The sequence below is a fragment of the Rhinoderma darwinii genome, chromosome 4 (genome assembly GCF_050947455.1).
Source record: "Rhinoderma darwinii isolate aRhiDar2 chromosome 4, aRhiDar2.hap1, whole genome shotgun sequence".
Lineage (NCBI taxonomy): Eukaryota > Metazoa > Chordata > Amphibia > Anura > Rhinodermatidae > Rhinoderma > Rhinoderma darwinii.
The window spans coordinates 353,045,223-353,066,134 of record NC_134690.1 but is presented as its reverse complement, the minus strand read 5'-3'; the positions used below and the strand labels follow the sequence as shown (position 1 = coordinate 353,066,134).

Genomic DNA, 20,912 nt, shown 5'->3' with positions numbered 1-20,912 from the left:
ATGTAGCCGTCTTTACCTTGAGTTTAACCTCCTTAAATAAACAGTGGCTAGATCCCTTATCTTGACTTTTTGTCAATGACTTTTCAATGGCTTTTGTTGTGTGATCTCACGCTTCAGCAAGTTATCAGTCAAGTTAAAGATGGCTACATCCGTACATTAGGAGATTTTTTAATCAAAACTATCTGCAGAGTTGCCTCTTTTTTTTAATTTTAAATGTACTGGACCATTAAAATTGGTCATAGCCTTTAATCCCAAATGTTACTTTTAAATCACACAGGAAATCCAGAGAAAGGTATTTAACCTATGTGTAAGCTTGCATGCGGTTTTATGTATCTGTTAAAATAGTGACATCTAGTGGCTGCTTAGTAAAGTACAGTTTTATATCAAATAATAAGGTCAATTGTGGTGTTTTCCTGATATGTATTTATGAAAGGATCGTTAATTATGTACTTTCTCATTATACAAAAAGTTTTCAGGAAAACCTTTTGATGCTCTTCTCTATACTTGTCCTAGGTGGCTATGCTGATCCTCAGAAGGGTGCTGCAGTGGGCAGGTCGTTCTCTTTGAGTTGGAAAAATCATCCAGACGCTCATGAGCCGATGAGATTCCGCAGTGCTACTACATCTGGGGCTCCCGGTGTGGAGAAAGCGAGGAACATTGTGCGGCAAAAAGCCACAGGTAATTTTTAGTGCAGAAATATTATACAAGCAAGGGCTCTGAACAGTTTTTTTTCTTTGAATTGAAAAGTTACAGTGAAGCTCTATCTCGGATCCCCTCTACATATTGGGGATTGATTTCTTTGAGTAATTCTCTAATATAATGGTGTTATGAGATTTCATTCCTGTTTACAAATGTGGAACGTTGTACTAATAGAGCTGGAAAATGGCAGTGAAATTGTTTTGTCTGCCGCTACCCTACAGGTGCAGGCAGCAGAATACAGGCACTATATGTAGTAGTCTGTAGTCTGTGGCTAAACCACACAAACTGGCTATCACAGCACGCTGAAGAGCACTGTGGCAGTCTCTCTGCACATTTTTACAGAATACTGATTTCTATAAATAATGGTTCCTGTTTTCTCCGGATAGCAACTTTAAGGATCTTCCTGGTCTCTGCCTCTTTCTACTATTGAAATCCGTTTTTGATTTTTTTTTGTGATGGGCTATGGGCAGGTTCAACTTTGATTGATTGCTTCCATTGTTTTTGGTGACGTGCTTTAAAAAAATAAAAACCTATTTTCCCCGAAAAATACAATTTTTAAAAATCTATACAGTGGATATAAAAAGTCTACACACCCCTGTTAAAATGCCGGATTTTTGTCATGTTACAAAATCAGTCCAAGATGAATCATTTCAGAACTTCCACCTTTAAATGTCTCCTATAATCTGTACAATTGTATTGAAAAGCAAACGGAAATCTTTAAAAATAAGGAACAAAAATAACGTGGTTGCATAAAGTTGCACTCCCTTAAAGGGGTTGTGCAGGAAATTATTTTTTTTGTAAAGTGTCCCCCAGCCTTGGTTTGCCTTCTCTAATACCCATTATTAAACTTCTAACCAGTTTCTGTTTGATCTCCATCGTCACTGCTGCTCTTTCTGTTTGTTTACATCCCTTGGTGTCTGGTTACATCCTTTGCTGTCTGTTTCCTGTCTTGTAACCCACCATACCCATGATCCCCTGCTGCATCTGAGGAGACAGTTGCATCCCCTCTTCCTCCAAAGCATCTCAGCTATTTGAATACTGCCACGCCCCTCTATGTTCACAGGGTCCTTTCCTGCTCTAATTACTAATTACAGGCAGCCAGCTCACTGCCTGCACATTGTCTTACACACTAATAATCATCATCATTATCCTTTGTGCTTCCATCTATCCCTGATCTAAGTACAGGCACCCATCTCCCTCCCCCGCCCCTTTCACAGCCTGATAAATGTAAGTCTGCCCACTCCACCTATGTCAGACATCTTGGTACACACAATCCAGTCAGCACATTTTCCTCACCTGCTGCTGTATCTAGTCCAAGAGATCCTGTATTAGGCCCTGTTCACACTGAGTTTTTTTTGCTGGCAGAAAATTCTGCTTCAAAATTCTGTCTTTACTTTTGAGGCAGATTTTGACCTGCCTGCACGTCGTTTGCCATGTTTTTTGCCCGCGGCCATTGAGGGAAAAAGAAGCGACATGCCCTATCTTAGGGTGTTTACTCCACTGACATCAATGGGAGGCAGAGAAAGTGTTTTCCGCAGCATTTTTTCCCGCGGTGCTCAATGGCCACGGGCGAAAACATGGCAAACGGTGTGCAGGCAGATCAAAATCTGCCTCAAAATTCAAGCGGAATTTTGAGGCAAAATTTTCTGCCTTCAAAAAACTCTGTGAACAGGGCCTTACAGTGAAGAAAATACCAAACACTACTCCAAACAATGGTAAAACTTTTCTTTTTTTACATAATTTACTATAAATGTATGCAAGGCCCCATGCACACGAACATGCTATTGCGGCCCCATTCATTTCTATGGGCCCATGCACACGACCGTGGTTTCCTCGGTTCGTGCATGGTCCAGGCTTATAGAAACAATAGGACGCGGCCATGTGCACGGCTCATGATTTGCGGGTGACACTCCGCGGCTGGCCGACTTGAAAATCACGGCCGTGCACACGGCTACAGTCGTGTGCATGAGGCCTTAGTGTGTCTCACTATTATTTATTTATATATGATTTGGAGGTTCTGCTTTGGGTCGTTGTCGTGCTGAAAGGTTTCTCTTCAGCTTTTTAGCAGATGCCTGCAGGTTGTGTGCCAATATTGACTGATATTTGGAACTGTTCATAATTCCCTCCACTTGACTAAAGCCCCAGCTCCAGCTGCAGAAAACAGCCTCAAAGTATAATGCTGCCTCCACCGTGCTTCACTGTGGGTATGGTGTACTTTTGGTGATGTGCAGTATTCGCTTTGCGACAAACATACCTTTTGAAATTATGGCAAAAAGTTCGACCTTGGTTCGTCAGACCATAAAACGTTTTCCCACATGCTTTTGGTAGACTTGATGTAGGTCTTTGCAAAACGTAGCTGGGCTTGGATGTTTTTCTTTGTTACAAAAGGCTTCCATCTTGCCACCCTGCCCCATAGCCCAGACATATGAAGAATACGGGAGCTTGTGGTCACTTGTACTACATAACCAGTACTTGCCAGAAAGTCCTGCAGCTCCTTTAATGTTGCTGTAGGCCACTTGGTAGCCTCCCGGGCCAATTTTTGTCTTGGCTTTTCATCAAGTTTTGAGGGACATCCTGTTCATAGTAATGTCACGGTTGTGCCAAATGTAATCCACTTCTTGATAACCGTCTTCACTGTGTTCCATGGTATATCTAATGCCTTGGAAATTCTTTGGTACCCTTCTCCTGACTGATGCCTTTTAACAATCAGATTCTTTTGATGTGATATAAGCTCTTTACGGACCATGGCTTTTGCTGTCACATGCAACAAAGAAAATGTCAGGAAAATCCTAATCGAACCGCTGAACTTTATATGGGGTTACTCAAAATCACTTTAAATAATGGCAGCTGTGTACTGACTACTATGTAACATGTTTTTAAATGTGATTGGTTAATTCTGAACACAACCACATCCCCAATTATAAGAGGGTGTTCACACTTATGCAACCACGTTACTGTAGTTTTGTTGTTTTTTTATTTTTCCTCAATTATTTCAGTTAGTTTTTCAATGGAATTGTACAGATTATGGGTCACATTAACCCCTTCGCGCTCAGGTCAGTAATAGTACGTCCTGCTAAGTAGAACGTTCGCGCTCAGGTCAGTACTATTACTGACCTGAGTAAACACGGCGCCATTTAATCCCGGCGCGTGCTTGAGCTGTGATACCTGCTGTTTCCGACAGCAGGCTATCACAGCTTAGTGTGCAGGGACCGATCGCCGTGGTCCCCGCCGATTAACCCCTTAGAAGCCGCGTTCAATAGCGATCGCGGCTTCTTAGGGGTTAAGCTGCCATCGCCGGCCTGCTACACGATAGCGGGCCGTGATGGCTACTATGGCAACCAGAATCCTAACAATGGACTCTGGCTACGCCATCGACGGAAGCCTAGTGGGTCCCGACAAAGTCAGGACCCACTATGCTTACTGTCAGCGAACAGCTGACAGCTCTAATACACTGCACTACGTATGTAGTGCAGTGTATTAGAATAGCGATCAGAGCCTCCTGCCCTCATGTCCCCTAGTGGGACAAAGTAAAAAAAGTGTAAAAAAGTAAAAAAAAGTTGTGTCAAAATAAGAAAATAAAAGATTTAAAAGTAATAAAAGTAAAAGTCCCCCTTTTTCCCTTATCAGTTCTTTATTATTAATAAAAATATATAAATAAACAAATAAACTATACATAATTGGTATCGCCGCGTCCGTAACGGCCTGAACTACAAAACGATGTCGTTATTTATCCCGCGCGGTGAACGCCGTAAGAGAAAATAATAATAAACCGTACCACAATCACAATTGTTTGGTCACTTCAACTCCCAAAAAATGGAATAAAAAGAGATCAAAAAGTCGCATGTCCCTAAAAATGGTACTGATGGAAACTACAGTTCGTTACGCAAAAAATAAGTCCTCACACGACTTTCCTGATGGAAAAATAAAAACGTTATGGCTCTTAGAATAAGGTAACACAAAAAGTAAATGATATTTTACAAAACGTATTTTATTGTGCAAACGCCATAAGACATAAAAAAAATATAAACATCTGGTATCGCCGTAATCGTATCGCCACGCAGAATAAAGTGAATGTGTCATTTATAGCACACGGTGAACGCTGTAAAAAAAATTGAATAAAAAACAATAGTAAAATTGCTGTTTTTTTAGTCCCCACGCCACCTAAAATTAGAATAAAAACTGATCAAAAAGTCGCATGCACCCCAAGAAAACTACAATGGATTCCTCAAGGTCTCTAGTTTTCAAAAAGGGGTCACTTTTAGGGGGTTTCCACTGTTTTAGCACCACAAGACCTCTTCAAACCGGACATGGTGCCTAATAAATTAAATTAAATTAATTAAATGTCACCTCTACTTTGCTCTAAATTCCTGTGAAACACCTATAGGGTTAATAAACTTTTTAAATGCTGTTGTGAATACTTTGAGGGGTCTAGTTTCTGAAATGGGGTGTTTGATAAGGGTGTCTAATATATGGGCCCCTCAAAGCAACTTCAGAACTGAGCTGGAAACTAAAAAATAAAATAAAAATGAGGCAATACTTCGCTTCTTACATTATACTCATAATGAGCCGTACCCACCCCGAGATGACCCCAGTTTTGACCGTTTGTATAAACGGAGACCCCTATTAGACCATTTCAGTGCCCGGTTTTCCCAGCATTCACCCCCGAGAAGTGTATTTCTATAGATGAATCCCTGGTACATTTGAAAGGGAGGCTTCAATTCCGCGAGTACCTGCCGGGTAAGAGGGCAAGGTATGGCGTGAAGATGTATGAGCTGTGCGAGAGTGCATCAGGGTATACCTACAAATTTAGGATATATAAAGGGAAGGACACCAGTACTCAGCCCCCAGAATGCCCCCCCTTACTGGGAGTTAATACAAAAATTGTGTGGGATTTGGTGCACCCACTGCTGGACCAGGGTTACCACCTCTACCTGGATAATTTTTATACCAGCGTCCCACTCTTCAACTGCCTCGCTTCCAGAAGTCCTGCGGCATGCGGCACTGCTAGAAGAAACCTGAGAGGCCTCCCTAAGACTCTGCTTGGGCAAACACTCAGAAGAGGTGAGAGCAGGGCACATTCTAGCAGCAACATATTGTGTGTCAAGTACAAGGACAAGAGAGATGCCACACCAGTACCCATGTACCTGTACGAGGTACCAGTACAGAGACCCCCAAACCAGACTGCATCCTGGACTACAATAGGTACATGGGAGGGGTGGACTTGTCAGATCAAGTCCTGAAGCCTTACAGTACTTCTGGAAGCGGGGCCACAGGCATCGTACCAGGGCAACACTTTTTAGGAGAAGTTCCCCAAACTGGCAAGAAGGGAAAAAGTCAAAAGAGGTGCAGAGTCTGCTATAAGAGGGGGATAAGGAAGGACACAATATATCAATGTGACGCGTGTCCCGAAAAACCAGAGCTCTGTATGAAAGAGTGTTTTAAAATTTATCATACATCCCTTTATTTTTAATTTACCCCAGTTTTACTCGCTCTGATCCACTTCGCACAGCTTACCCCTCCTCATCTTTCCCCTCTGAGCCCTGCTGTGTGCCCAGGCAGCTGATAACAGCCACATGTAGGGTATTGCCGTACCCGGGAGAGCCAACATTACAGTTTATGAGGTGTATATCTCCGGTGGCGCATGCTGGGCACAATATATCGGACACTGAATTGGCATATATGTTTAGAAAATTGCAAATTTCACTCTGTACCAACTGCTGCACATTATCTTTTACACAATACCTGTGGGGTCAAAATGCTCACTACACCTCTAGATGAATGCCTTAAGGGGTGTAGATTTTAAAACAGGGTCACTTCTTGGGGGTTTCAACTGTACTGGTACCTTAGGGGCTTCTGCGTACAAGACTTAGCACCAGAAAAGCTCCAGTAGGCCAAATGGTGGTCCTTTCCTTCTGAGCCCTGCCGTGTGCCCAGGCAGCTAATAACAGCCACATGTAGGGTATTGCCGTACCCGGGAGAGCCCACATTACAGTTTATGGGGTGTATGTCTCCGGTGGCACATGCTGGGCACAATATATCGGACACTGACATGGCATATATATAGAAAATTGCAAATCTCACTCTGCACCATCTGCTGCGCATTATCTTTTACACAATACCTGTGGGGTCAAAATGCTCACTACACCTCTAGATGAATTCCTTAAGGGGTGTCGTTTTTAAAATGGGGTCACTTCTCGGGGGTTTCAACTGTACTGATACCTCAGGGGCTTCTGCACACTCGACTTAGCACCAGAAAATTTCCAGTAGGCCACATGGTGGTCCTTTCCTTCTGAGCCCTCCCATGGGCCCAAACGGCAGTTTATCACCACAAATAGGGTATTGCCACACTCAGGACAAATTGGGCAACAAAATGCGGTATTTTATTCCTTGTGAAAATAAGAAATTTTGAGCCAAAACTACCTCTTATTGGAAAAAATATTTTTTTTTTTAATTCACAGCCCAATTCAAATAAATTCTGTGAAAAAACTGTGGGGTCTAAATGGTCACAACACCCATAAATAAATTCTTTGAGGGGTGTAGTTTCCAAAATGGGGTCACTTCTGGTGGGTTTCCATTGCTTTGATACCTTTGGGGCTCTGCAAATGCGACATGGCACCCGAAAACCAATCCAGCAAAATCTGGGCTCCAAAGAACACATAGCGCTCCTTTCCTTCTGAGGCCTCCCATGGGCCCAAACGGCAGTTTATCACCACAAATGGGCTATTGCCGCACTCAGGACAAATTGGGCAACAAATTGGGGTATTTTACTCCTTGTGAAAATAAGAAATTTTGAGCCAAAACTACCTCTTATTGGAAAAAATTTCATTTTTTTGAATTCACAGCCCAATTCAAATAAATTCTGTGAAAAAACTGTGGAGTCTAAATGGTCACAACACCCATAAATGAATTCCTTGAGGGGTGTAGTTTCCAAAATGGGGTCACTTCTGGTGGGTTTGCATTGCTTTGATACCTTTGGGGCTCTGCAAATGCGACATGGCACCCGAAAACCAATCCAGCAAAATCTGGGCTCCAAAGAACACATAGCGCTCCTTTCCTTCTAATACCTCCCATGGGCCCAAACGGCAGTTTATGGCCACAAATAGGGTATTGCCGCACTCAGGACAAATTGGGCAACAAAATGGGGCATTTTGTTCCCTGTGAAAATAAGAAATTCTGATCAAAAATGACATCTTATTGGAAAAATTGTCATTCTTTTAATTTCACAGCCCAATTCAAATACGCGCTGTGAAAAAACTACGGGGTCAAAATTGTAACAATAACCATAAATTAATTCCTTGAGGGGTGCAGTTTCCAAAATGGGGTCAGTTTTGGGGGATTCCTACTGTTTTGGCACCTCAACACCTCTTCAAACCTGGCATGCTGCCTAAAATATATGCTAATAAAAAAGCACCACCAAAATGCACTAGGTGCTTCTTTGCTTCTGGGGCTTGTGTTTTAGTCCACGAGCGCACTAGAGCCACATGTGGGACATTTCTAAAAACTGAAGAATCTGGACAATACATATTTAGTTGTGTTTCTCTGGTAAAACCTTCTTTGTTACAGAAAAAAAATAGAATAAAATTGAAATTCAGAAAGAAAAACGAAATTTGCAAATTTCACCTCCACTGTGCTTTAATTCCTGTGAAATGCCTGAAGGGTTAAAAAACTTTCTAAATGCTGTTTTGAATACTTTGAGGGGTCTAGTTTTTAAAATGGGGTGCTTTATGGGGGATTTCTAATACATAGGCCCCTCAAAGCCACTTCAGAACTGAACAGGTACCTTAAAAAAATGGCTTTTGAAATTTTCTTAAAAATATGAGAAATTGCTGTTTATGTTCTAAGCCTTGTAACGTCCAAGAAAAATAAAATAATGTTCAAAAAACGATGCCAATCTAAAGTAGACATATGGGAAATGTGAACTAGTAACTATTTTGGGTGGTATAACCGTCTGTTTTTCAAGCAGATGCATTTAAATTCTGAAAAATGCTATTTTTTCTAAATTTTCTCTAAATTTTGCAATTTTTCTCAAATAAAGACTGAATATATCGACCAAATTTTACCACGAACATGAAGCCCAAAGTGTCACGAGAAAACAATCTCGGAATCGCTTCAATAGGTTTAAGCATTCCGACGTTATTACCACATAAAGTGAAATATGTCAGATTTGAAAAATGGGCTCTGAGCCTTAAGGCCCAAACTAGGCTGCGTCCTTAAGGGGTTAAAGGTGGAAAAAGTTCTGAAATGATTCATCTTGGACTGATTTTTTGACATGACAAAAACTGGCAGTTTAACAGGAATGTGTAGACTTTTTATATCCACTGCATATATATTTTCTTGTCGTTATTTAATTAAACTGTGGCCTGCCTGGGCATAAGCTATAGGGAATGCAGAATTGGCTGTATTATTAATTACATGTGACAGTAAGGGGGGGGGGGGCTGTTATAGATTTTGCATTAGGCCCAGGACCTCATAGTTAAACAACTTGAGGTCTATCCAACTATAAAGACTTAGGTTGGCCATATACGTTACGCTTCGTTCACATCTGCGTCAGGGTCCCGTTCTGATGTTCCGTCGGAGCTTCCCGTGCGAACAGGACCCTGACTGAAACAATTGGAAACCATAGGTTTCTGTTTGCATCACCATTGATTTCAATGGTGACGGATCCAGTGCCAACGGTTTCCATTTGTCTCAGTTGTGCAAGGGTTCTGTCGTTTTGACGGAATGAATACCATAATCTCCTACGGTATTCATTCCATCAAAACGATGGAACCCTTGCACAACTGAAACAAACCGTTGGCACCGGATCCGTCACCATTGAAATCAATGGTGATGGAAATAGAAACCTATGGTTTCTGTCCGTTTCAGTCAGGGCTCCATTCTGACGGAAAGCTCAGACGGAACGTCAGAAAAGAGCTCTGATGCAGATGTGAATGAAGCCTTAGTAGATAGCTGTTGGCCGAACGATCGTTCGGCCAGCAGCAAATACTAACGACTACTCTATACACATGCACGCTCATTTCGGCTGAGCAGGCATGTGTTCTCAGGGAGAAATCCATTGCCAGACACCTCCGGGAGCGTCTTATCTCCAAACAAACAAAAGGATCAGGCATGTTGAAATTCATCATACCTGACACTTCTCTCCCTTGATGTCTGCCGTCGGAAGGAGAGTCGGGACGCCGCCATACACATCAGATTGTTTGCCAGTCCCGTCGAAATTGGCGAGTTCGTCCAACCTACATCTAATGTGTATTGCCAGCCTAAGGCTAAATCTCCCAGTGTCTTTCTTACCTGTTTTTTTAAAAATGTATTTATTTTTTACAGCTTTTCAGCTCTGGTTATTAAAATATTGTTGGATATTTGACACTTTTTTGACTCTTTATTTGATGTTTTCTCATTCCCTCTACTTCTCTTCTCTAAAAGCCAAACGAAGTCAGTCTATCAGCAACTGTGTTCATCTGTATGAGGCTTTGCCAGCTGCTAAAAGTGTTCCACATCTCCTTCACACTGTGAGCTCTCTCTTACCTGGTATCTCTTATGCTTCTTGCTCTCAGAAACTTTCAGGTACTGTATCTAACGCTCCTTCTTTTCTCATTACTTCCAGCTCTACTATGCTAGGTTATACTCTTTTCTTTATCTAGCAATCTAACACGGTCTTCCTTTCTGTCCAGTCTAAACTGATTTAGAATCTTGCATCTCCTATTTTTGTTTTTATTGTGTTGTCGTGTATAATTTATAATATGAAATCGATATTGTTGTTGAAAATTACCCATGCATTCAGAAGTGTCCATTTTCGAATGCAAGATTTTTTTAGTGAGGTTATTGTGTTTGAAATAGCCATAACCATCAATTTAGATACAGTAAATGTTGGTTTTGCTTTAGGCACCACATTGTCATATCTCCCATTAGGGTATGTTGAGCTAATCGTGTCCCTTGACACTGGGTTCTGGAGGACGTCAGGGCGTTCAATAAAAACAGAGATTTTACTGCACTTCCTATAACGCTGTGTTTTCCTGCCAGTTGTGCTGGGCACTTACACAGCGGTTCCCCCACAGATATCAGCTGTTTGCGGGGACTGCCAACAGCAAGATGTCCTGTGATGAGCGATGCACAATCTGTAATAGAGTTGTCCAAATCAAATAACTTCTTTTATGTAGGTTCCACGTTCAGCGGGAAAAATTGACAGAATTGGATACGGTGTTCAGTTCTGGACACCTCCTATAAAAAGACATTGATAACAGAACGGGTACAAGGACAGGCTATAAAAATGGTGCAGGAGAGACTTAGAAACCTTTTTACGTGTAGCCTTGAGTAAAGGAGAGGCATGATCGAAACCTTTAAATATGTTAAAGGTGTAAATAAAGGTTCATGAGGAAAGTGTTTTTAATAGGCAACTAAACCCAATAATAACAAGGGGGTATAATCTGAAGTGAGCTGTGGGGAAGCAATGTCCGAAAATATTATAGAACTGAAAGAGTAGTAGATGCTTGGAATAAACTTCTACAGATGTGGTTGGAAAATCAACAGTAAGTGAATTGAAACATAACTGGGATAAATATATCATATATCTAGAAGACTAGATGGATCATGTGGCTTTTTTGTGTCGTCAATTTTCTGTGTTTCTATGTGTGTTTAGATTTAAGCGATATTCATATCAATATTCTATTGTAGTTTAACTAATTTTTGCATGAATCTTTTTTTTTTTTTTTTTAGAAGTGGATGAGATGCAGCAGCCACAGGAAGCTGGCTGTGAATCTGGAGGGGTCGGCTATCCGGAACCCCAGGAGCTTACCCGCTGTAGCAGTACATCTGATATAACAGAGCAGTCATGTCCTGACTCATTGCAAGGTGAGCTGTTTCCTATCCTGCATCTCTGCTATGGATACAATGCATTTAACGTTTCTGCCTTTTTATATACAGCTTGCATGTAAGAATGTTTGGCGTAGGTTATTTTATTCCTGTGAATTATGTGATAATTTGATAATTTATACATGAGTGTGAAGGGTCATAACTCAAATTACAATATATCTCATGTCAACACTTTCTTTAACCAGTTCAGGACTGGGCTATTTTGACCCTTCAGGACCAGACACCGTTTAGCCCTTTTTAGCACTTGTTAGTTAAACGGCTATAACTTTTTTATTTGTTGGGCTAACTACGTGATTTTTGCGTTGTTTTTTCCGTAGACCTTGCAGGTTTATTTTTTTTTTTACCATTTTTATACACATTCTTTTTGCTATTTTAGAATTTTTAGGCTTAAAGTTTGAAAATCATAGTAAAAAAAATAAGCTTTTTTACATTTCAGCTATGTTTTTTTGGTAATAACATAGTTTTACCCTAAAATAGACCTTTTTATTTGTGATAGTCATTGTCTACTGTAAATTGTAATATATTACATGTCTATATTAGGGTAATTGGCTCAGCGCTAGCGTTATGACAATAATTGGCGGGGGGGGGACAACAAAATTTTTTTGGGGGTGGGGATTTTATGTGTATTATAAAAAAAAAAATTTGCACTTTATTTTACTTTTTTTTTTTTATTACTATGGTCTGTCCCGCATATGTCAGAAAAGACCTTTGGGAGACTTTTTTTTTTTTTTTTCTTTTACACCATGCTTTTCCACTGTAACTGGAGCTGCACAGCAGCCCTAGTTACCGGGGAAATCAGCCCTCTCATAGTGACTATTGTCACGAGTAGGGCTGTGCTGGGTCTAGTAAGCAGTCTGCCACTAGCGGCATCCTGGCGATCATGTGACCAGTCACATGATCACCGGGACCAATAGAGGACAGAGGCAACGGTGCTGCCGATGCCCCTGTTCAAATACACAGCGCTCATTGAGATCTCAGGGTCCCCGTCATCTGTCATGTCTTGTAGGCTATCCTATCTGAAGGCTGCATAGAATAAAGAGGGATAATCTGTACTCAGCAATATAGATTTTTCTTCATGGTTCATTATTTTCATGTAAACATCTGCTTAAAGGCTGCCAGGACTCCTAGAGAGAGCCTGTGAGTCCATGCATCCCTCGTGATTGACTGCGCTGCCTTAAAAGTCCTAGAAGCCTAAAAACATATATATGTTTGGTTATCTACTAAATCAAGCAGTTAACCAAATGAAATTGACAATTGGGTTCAATGCCACTAGTCACACCCAGTCATGATTATTGCCAGACATGTTGAATCCAAACATCACTTAAATAGAACCTGTCTGGAAATGTAAAGCAGGATTAAAAAAGCTTTACATGATGCCACGTTCTAAAAAAATTCAAATACAGAAGCCATTGCTAAGGCTCAGGGACTTCATCGAACCAAAGAAAGAGCAATTATCCACAAATAGAGAGAACTTGTACAGTGGTAAACCAGTTAAGATTAATGCACCCAAATCTATAATAAGAAAGACACTGGGCAAAATTGCATCAATGGGAGAGTTGCAAGGCACAAACCATTGCTGAACAAAAGCACAAACTCTTGTCTCGCATGTGCCTAAAAACATCTAGATGACCCCCAAGGCTTTTGGGTTAGTAATCTGTGGACTGATGAGTCAAGGTGGAACTTTTTGGAAGACATGAATTTGTTACATCTGGCTTACAGCTAACACCATAAGAACATCATGCCAACAGTCAAACGTGATGGTGGTGTGATAGTCTGGGGCTGCTTTGCTTCTGCTGGACCTGGATGACTTGTCATAATTGATGTAACCATGAATTCTGCTCTCTATCAGAAAATCCTGAAGGAGACTTTCTGCCTGTCACCTTATGCTCAAGCGCAGTTGGGTTATGCAGACGGACAATGATCCGAAGCATGCTAGCAAGTCCACCTCTAAATGGCTAAATATATTAGGCTTCGTCTGCGTCAGGGCTCCATTCGTGGGTTCCCGTCAGGGCTCCATTCGTGGGTTCCCGTCAGGGCTCCATTCGTGGGTTCCCGTCAGGGCTCCATTCGTGGGTTCCCGTCAGGGCTCCATTCGTGGGTTCCCGTCAGGGCTCCATTCGTGGGTTCCCGTCAGGGCTCCATTCGTGGGTTCCCGTCAGGGCTCCATTCGTGGGTTCCCGTCAGGGCTCCATTCGTGGGTTCCCGTCAGGGCTCCATTCGTGGGTTCCCGTCAGGGCTCCATTCGTGGGTTCCCGTCAGGGCTCCATTCGTGGGTTCCCGTCAGGGCTCCATTCATGGGTTCCCGTCAGGGCTCCATTCATGGGTTCCCGTCAGGGCTCCATTCATGGGTTCCCGTCAGGGCTCCATTCATGGGTTCCCGTCAGGGCTCCATTCATGGGTTCCCGTCAGGGCTCCATTCATGGGTTCCCGTCAGGGCTCCATTCATATATATATATATATATATATAATGTGTGTTTGTTTACTAACCTTTTATTTTTAAACTCTTACAGATCAGAAAAACGAAAACACTATTGAATGTTCAGTGGACTCGATCTCTGCACAAGAAACCGCTGATTGCATGGCGAAAGACGTGGATGGGCCAGTGGTAAGAGATCTACATATACAGTAAAATCCCTTTACTCTTCTATCACATAGTCTAGAAATTCTGAGAGTTCAGCACTTGTCTCTGCCTCTGATTTTGGATGGGGGGAACGTAGTGAAGCCTTTTATGTTAGCATTTAATTTTAAATTGACTTCTTAAAAGCTCTTTACCCTTAGACATTAATTTTTATATTTCTAATTTTTTTTTTAAGATTGTTCAATAATCATGCACTAATCCGGTCCCAAAGTATAGTTTTGTGTTTTTGTTTTTTTTATAAATTACTTCTTTTTTTGAGGCATTTACCAGAATTAACTTTACAGAATGTCCGAGTCGTAGCATAAAAGCAGAAAACCCAAATAAAAAGCTGTCCACAATGAGCATTTCTGTTTTTTTTTTCTTCCAGATAATGATTCGGAGGAGTAGCAGTCCAGCAGAATTAGAGTGGCATGCAGATTCTCAGCATTCAAATGGGAGAAATTCTGATCATGAGCGAGGTAATAAAAAAATCCCATGTTCCTTTTTTAAGATTTAAAGAACAACACTTATTTTCTATTGATACATGTGCGAAGATCACACCGGTGAAGCCAAAATATCCTCTAAAAGGCGACACCTGGCACATTGTCAAACTGCCATCCAACACTTATGGGAGCATAACATTTCGTAAAAAATGCATAGAAATTCATGTGTATGGTTAAAAAAAAAATCTGACCCTAAAATGCGGAACACTTCCCAAAAAGTTGATACATACCACTTATTTCTATGTCTACATGCACGTATCTTCACATGTTCACCAGAACTGAACAAATCAAAGGCCCCCTAAATGTGACGACAGACATCGGAGAGCACATATTCTCTCAATAAGAATGGGGAATAACATGAAGAAAAGTTTCTGTATCACCCCCCTGGGGTCAGAGAGGGAGGACATGACCGTAACCGGCTGCGATCTTTCTTCCTGCTGACTCCTGCATCTTGGAGTCCAGCACAATTCGAAATTTTGCTCTTTCTCTGAACAGCCAATAAAATCTCTCTTACTTAAAAAGTGGTACAAAATAAGTAAAGCAAATTATTTACATAGTTACTAAACTTTTTATGTATACGTAAATTGTGGCCTATTGTAAAATTTCATAAAACGGCAGAGTTTCCCTTTAAGAATTGTTGATTGCTTATAAACTTTAATGCAGGTGACAGTGTCAGCAGTGATGTGATGAATGGATACAGCCGGGAAGCAGAATATCTAATGCCATGGCTGAACTGTGAGGACGAGTCTGAGATCACTACACCTACTGATATGGCTATCGATCATGATACACGACAGTGGCTGCAGCTCACGTCTGCCGATCCTGCAGCTCCTCTGACAGGTACTTTTTGTTTTGTCGGGTTTTGTGAAACAAGTAAAATTTTCACTCCCTTTACTGGAGTATTTATAAGCTCCAATAGTATTCAGTCATCCCCATAGGACTAGTTTTTTGTTAAAAATGTCTCACCTAATGCTTCTTAAAAGGATGTAGGATGACGCATTCGGTGGGACATAGCAGAGGCTCACCTGTGTCAAGTTAAGGCTCTGTTCACATCATGTTACCAGCATACCTCCCAAAGTAAGACATACTTATGCCCCTATTTGGGAGAAGAAATAAAAAGCCAAATACCACGTGATATACGGCATTTTGCAGTGGCCGACTTTATAGGAAAGTGGCGCAGAATAGTTGTTTTTTTTCAGCCTGCACTTTCCTATACTGTAAAAAGAAATAACGGATCTACGGATGACAAATGTAGGCACACCGAACCTGGTGTTAACACCGCCTAACCTGACAGTTTGCTCATGGTCTTAATCATGGTCTTAATCTAGGCAGGTAAATTAATTGTTGTGCTCTCTACTATTCTATCTAGTCTATTTTTTTATTCTATTTTTTTTTTTATTGTGGTACGTCTGAATAAAAGGAAAATGGTCTTCTACCCCTCTAAATAGTTTACATGTTTAGACCTTTATTTACCTGCTTCTTTCACATCATTGTCATGATTTTTGCGTCGTCTCCTATGGAAAGAGAGTTCACATAGCCACAGGGGTCCAGAAAGCTGAGATATTTGCTGCTATTTGTATGAGGTCCTTGTACAGCAAGACTTGTTAAGGTGTTCCAGTCTGGGCTACGAACAGGAGAAGGTGCTCACCAATTAATTAATTTCTCTGACTAAAGGTCCTTTTATGGGGACGAACGATTGTTACTATTTCACTCTCATATCTTTCCTTTTATGTCAACAGCTAATTTCCCTGTTTACGCTGGGAGAAGTTCTGCTAATGGGTGCCCATTTTTTATGGGCCGTATAAATGAGCCGATGAACGGGTGACTGCTCGTTCATTGGCTGATCTTTCCACTTTTTACACAAGGCAAACATCAAGATCATTTCCCTGAGCATTGACCGGTGTAAAAGGGTCTTTACAAAGTGGAGGCTCAGCAGGGTCAACACCATCACAAATAGTGCTGAGAGCAACTATTTGTGTATGTCAATCAAGGAAGTTATTTTACCGATAATACCTTTTTAGCCTCCTTGTCACAGGCAGGCATTGGGACCTTTAAATCAGCTCTTTTGTGTAAGGATTTGCAAACCGTAGGCCAATCTTGGTAGTGCGGGGAAAGTGGGAGGTTTGGCTTTCCCTACAAAATTTTGAGGTTTAGAGGGAAGGTTTTCTTTAACCCTTTCACTGCCAGGCGGATTTAGACATTTCTGGTGGGTAGGACAGTTTTCACACGTTTCAAATAAAACATAAATGACAAAAAATAAATAAAACATACTAATTCCCCATATCTATATATTTTCTGAAAGTAGCCACCTGGCAAAGTGTCAAAATGTCACTCTGCACTTTATACACACAGGCACCATCATGCAATTTTGTGTCAAAATGCAACTTTTCCTCAAAAATGCATAAAAATTTCTATTGGTGGCGAAAAGTGTGATCCAAGCAGAACATTAGATGCACCACACACCTAAAAATAAAAGTTCAATATGGGCAGAGTTCTTATGCCTATGTCTACGTGCACATATCTTCAAAAAAATCACCAGCATTGAATAGACCAAAAATCTGGTTTTAAAGGGGGGGGGGGGGGGTGTCGCTAAATTTCACAAAACTAACTGCATACATTATTAAATAGATATTTTAGACCTGATGAAGCTAGTGTACTTGCTTTGAAAATTTGTGTACAAATGGCTGTATAATCCTTTCCCCAAAGTTTTACGTCCTGATATTAAAATGAGTAGAATTTGAGATCTCAATCCCCTTCCACCTAGAGCTGGCAAGCTCCTGTCATTGTCCCCCCTCCTCTGCTCCATGCAAGCTGCGGTTTCCCTGGCTCTGCAGTGAGAGCTTGTCTTCCAGCGGAAGTTTTAGTGTGGAATTACAGCTGTTTTTTCTTGGAAATCGAAAAAAGAAACCACCTATAAAATACAGGGATTACACACATTTAAACAACTCAAACCCTTTATATTTCTTAAAGCAGGCAACCTGACGATTGTAGTTGTCTTGACATGCTGTTGGCAGCCATGTCCACCTTCACGTAACTTTGACAGACCGGAATTCATATATATATTTTTTAAATGCATTGTAACATACTTTTGCACCTACAACTCGCATACATGCAGAAGTTTACACACACAGACAATAAGAGCTTGTGCTCTCAACAACGCTGAAACAAAGGCCATGCAATATTTGACCATCATCCACAAATGTGTTAAAAATATTTACTGCACATGGAAAACGGCTACTATGCTTCGAATATCTGCATATCATGAGTGCACAACATACCGTGTATAAAATACAACGTAGTCATTTGTACACACAACCACCTTTTATGCAACTTTGCATTAAACAATGGTTATAAGCAAAAATTGACAAAAATGGTGTACCCAAGCCGACCCCAGTTTGCAAACAAAATATACTCTTCAAAACACTGTGAGATCTGAGGAGTTGATGCATACTACACATGTCTATGTTCACAGGTGCGTATGTTAAAGAAATACCCAAACCAAAGGAATGCACCAACCAATTTTAGCAGGCAAATGAAATTGTGGATTATATAGGAATATCGTTTTCATACATCGGGTTGAAGGAGCATTTTTTTGCACGATTTAGAAAAAAATTGCATGAATATGGCAAAAAACGCAAATTGACCGCATATGTGTAAACACCGCAAAACTCTGATCAATAATCAGAATTCCTTAAACATAATCCAGCTGGGGGGGGGGGGCAGGCAGGCAGGGCATGTGCTCCGGGCACAACTACAATGTAGGGAAGGGGGGGTGCCGCAGAGCAGCCGTATCAAAACAGCTGATCACTGCTGATAGGCGCCCTGTATGCCAGACGATCACTTCTGCAGCTGTCCGGCATACAGGGCGCCTATGATCAGTAATCAGCTGTTTTAATACGGTTGCTCAGCGGCGGTCCCATCATCTCAGGGCCCCCTGCTGCACGGGCCCCCTCATGACTGGTGGCGTCGCTAGCAACTGCCACATTCAATTGTATCTGTGTCCTCATGGTTTGATACAATACAAAATTATTGTTAATCAATTAATTATTTGAACTACTATAACAATACGAAATTACTATAATAATAATACTACATCACTACAATAATACTACATCACTACAATAATACTACATTACTATAATAATACTATATTACTTTTAAAATCGCGCTAGGTTTAAAGTTACTGGAAATTTGAGAGTTTACTCCACGTACTTATTTTAACAATCCAGTTTTCCAGTTTGTCGCTAAATGCAGTCTGGCTGCTCAGTTGGCAGCGTTTGGCAGACACTAGAATGTCAAGATTGGGCAGCCCCTTTTTAGATATTGCCACAGGGCCCCCTGTAGAGGGTGCCACACACACCCTACCCCTGGAGGAGCCCCTGACGTGACTGTCACCTCTTGGAGCGGAAAACCCAGCAAGAGCGGCTATGCTCTTGCTGGTTGTTTCACTCATACAGGGAGCCCCAATAGAGCTGTGTGGGATGCCCTCAACTGGGGGGGGGGGGGTGGCACTATCCACCGTGGACTGTGTGGGGTGCTATCTACAGAAGGGGGCATTTTCTACAGGGGGGTGTGTACGGCTCTTTCTACAGGGGCTGTGTGTCTCGCTCCTCCTTCGGACTGCACTCTGCTATCCTAAGGATGTCTTGGGAGCTTTGGTGCCCCGCGGGCCGCATGTTTGAGACTCCTGTTTTAAATTATTTTCTGGGTTCAGCCTCAGGAAGCTATAGAACATGGTTTATTGGGATTATAAAAAGAATGGAATAAAAGACTGTTTTGTGTGCATCTTGCTCAGCTGCTTCAATGGGGCTTTGGACAAAGCTTCTGCACTGTACACCTTCAAAGTCGTGACTTCCGACAGAGACCTGCAGCTGCTGGCAGGTGTTCACACATACACAATCCATGGATTGTAACTTAACCCATTCAATTACATTGTTGACATAGACGCGGTTATCTTTCCTTGCTGTGCCCTTTACCACCTAGCATCTTGTATTCCTATAACCTGCAAGATGAATGCCGTTTCTATTTATTGGCATTGTAGATATTCATACGCTTCCTTGTGTGCAATAGATCGGAGTGGAGTCCTTTTAGATACGCAGTTTAATTTACCCTAAGCAGCTGCTGCTCCGAGTCGCTCATTAATAAGAAAGTGTAAGGTAGAGCTGACAGGTGCTAGGAGGCTGCAAATCGACGGCAGTCGACCCAGTCTACGTGGCATTTATTTGTCAATAGGAATCCTTCCATTGTCATGTTCTTGGCACTGCTGTATAGCATTTAAGATACCACTTATCTTATTCATTTTGGCACCGGCAAATGCAAAGCTGAGACTTGCTGACACATGTAAGAGCATCTGCACATTCAACGGTTTGTATTGTTTCACCGCATTGTCGGAGAAGACACCAAACTTCTTTAGTTTGAGAGTATTTGTTCGGATTCTCCGCTCCTGAAATGATGTTTTCAGAGACTCGAAAGCTACACATTCAGCTGGTAAATAGGCTTTCTGTGAGAGACGGACGCTGTGCTCAACAATTCGAATAAAAACAATCTATGATGTGTAAGCTGCTCTTGCTGAGGCTTAGTGTGGTCTATTCATTTCAGGCAAGCATTTGCAAGATTGTTGGGGCAGATTTAATATTACGGTCTTAAACTTAGACATGTTAAAGCTAGAACAAGCGGACGGAAGATGCTCCATATGGATGACAGTGATGCATTCTGTATAATAAATGTTGTGCATCTTACTAGACATGTTGGACAATTTTTTCTCTTCCTTACACCACCTCTTGGTTGGCTTACTTCAGACCAATATTTTGCGCAAAAATGTTGGCTCACTTTGGTGCATTTTAAGCCACTAGACACTTTTTAAAAATACATAGTGAGGTGCAAAAATACAAAACACATAATAAATCTGGCGCAGGGCATTAATGGCAATTTCTTTGGTTCAGATTCAGCCCGAATTCTGGCGTATTTAGCTTCGCAATTCTCCCCAGTTTTCTTTTGCTGTCATATGTATAATTATGGTTGCAAATGTTTAATATATGATTTTAAGTAATTTACCTCTGTAACATTATAATGCTATTTTATAACCCTTACCATGCCTATAACTTTCTACATGATGATGACGGAAAGTTAAAAAAAAAACAATGGGCTATCTCTAGAAATCTAAATCCGTTAATTTTGTAGAAACAGTTGTCTGAAGTGGTCTATGCAACTCAAAGTAGGCTATAAAT

General features: G+C 41.3%; 1 protein-coding gene across 4 annotated transcripts in view; it reads left to right on the top strand.

Moving 5' to 3' along the window:
• RALGAPA2 (Ral GTPase activating protein catalytic subunit alpha 2) overlaps window positions 1–20,912 on the top strand; it is a 283,670-nt gene that overhangs the window by 61,745 nt on the left and 201,013 nt on the right. For 3 of the 4 annotated variants that reach the window (XM_075862975.1, XM_075862974.1, XM_075862977.1), the window contains exons 16-21: window positions 514–678; window positions 10,120–10,260; window positions 11,410–11,544; window positions 14,076–14,170; window positions 14,571–14,661; window positions 15,349–15,525. In XM_075862975.1, coding sequence (XP_075719090.1) covers window positions 514–678; window positions 10,120–10,260; window positions 11,410–11,544; window positions 14,076–14,170; window positions 14,571–14,661; window positions 15,349–15,525 — 804 coding nt within the window. The remainder of the gene's footprint in view (window positions 1–513; window positions 679–10,119; window positions 10,261–11,409; window positions 11,545–14,075; window positions 14,171–14,570; window positions 14,662–15,348; window positions 15,526–20,912) is intronic. The other variant, XM_075862976.1, reaches the window with a different exon arrangement.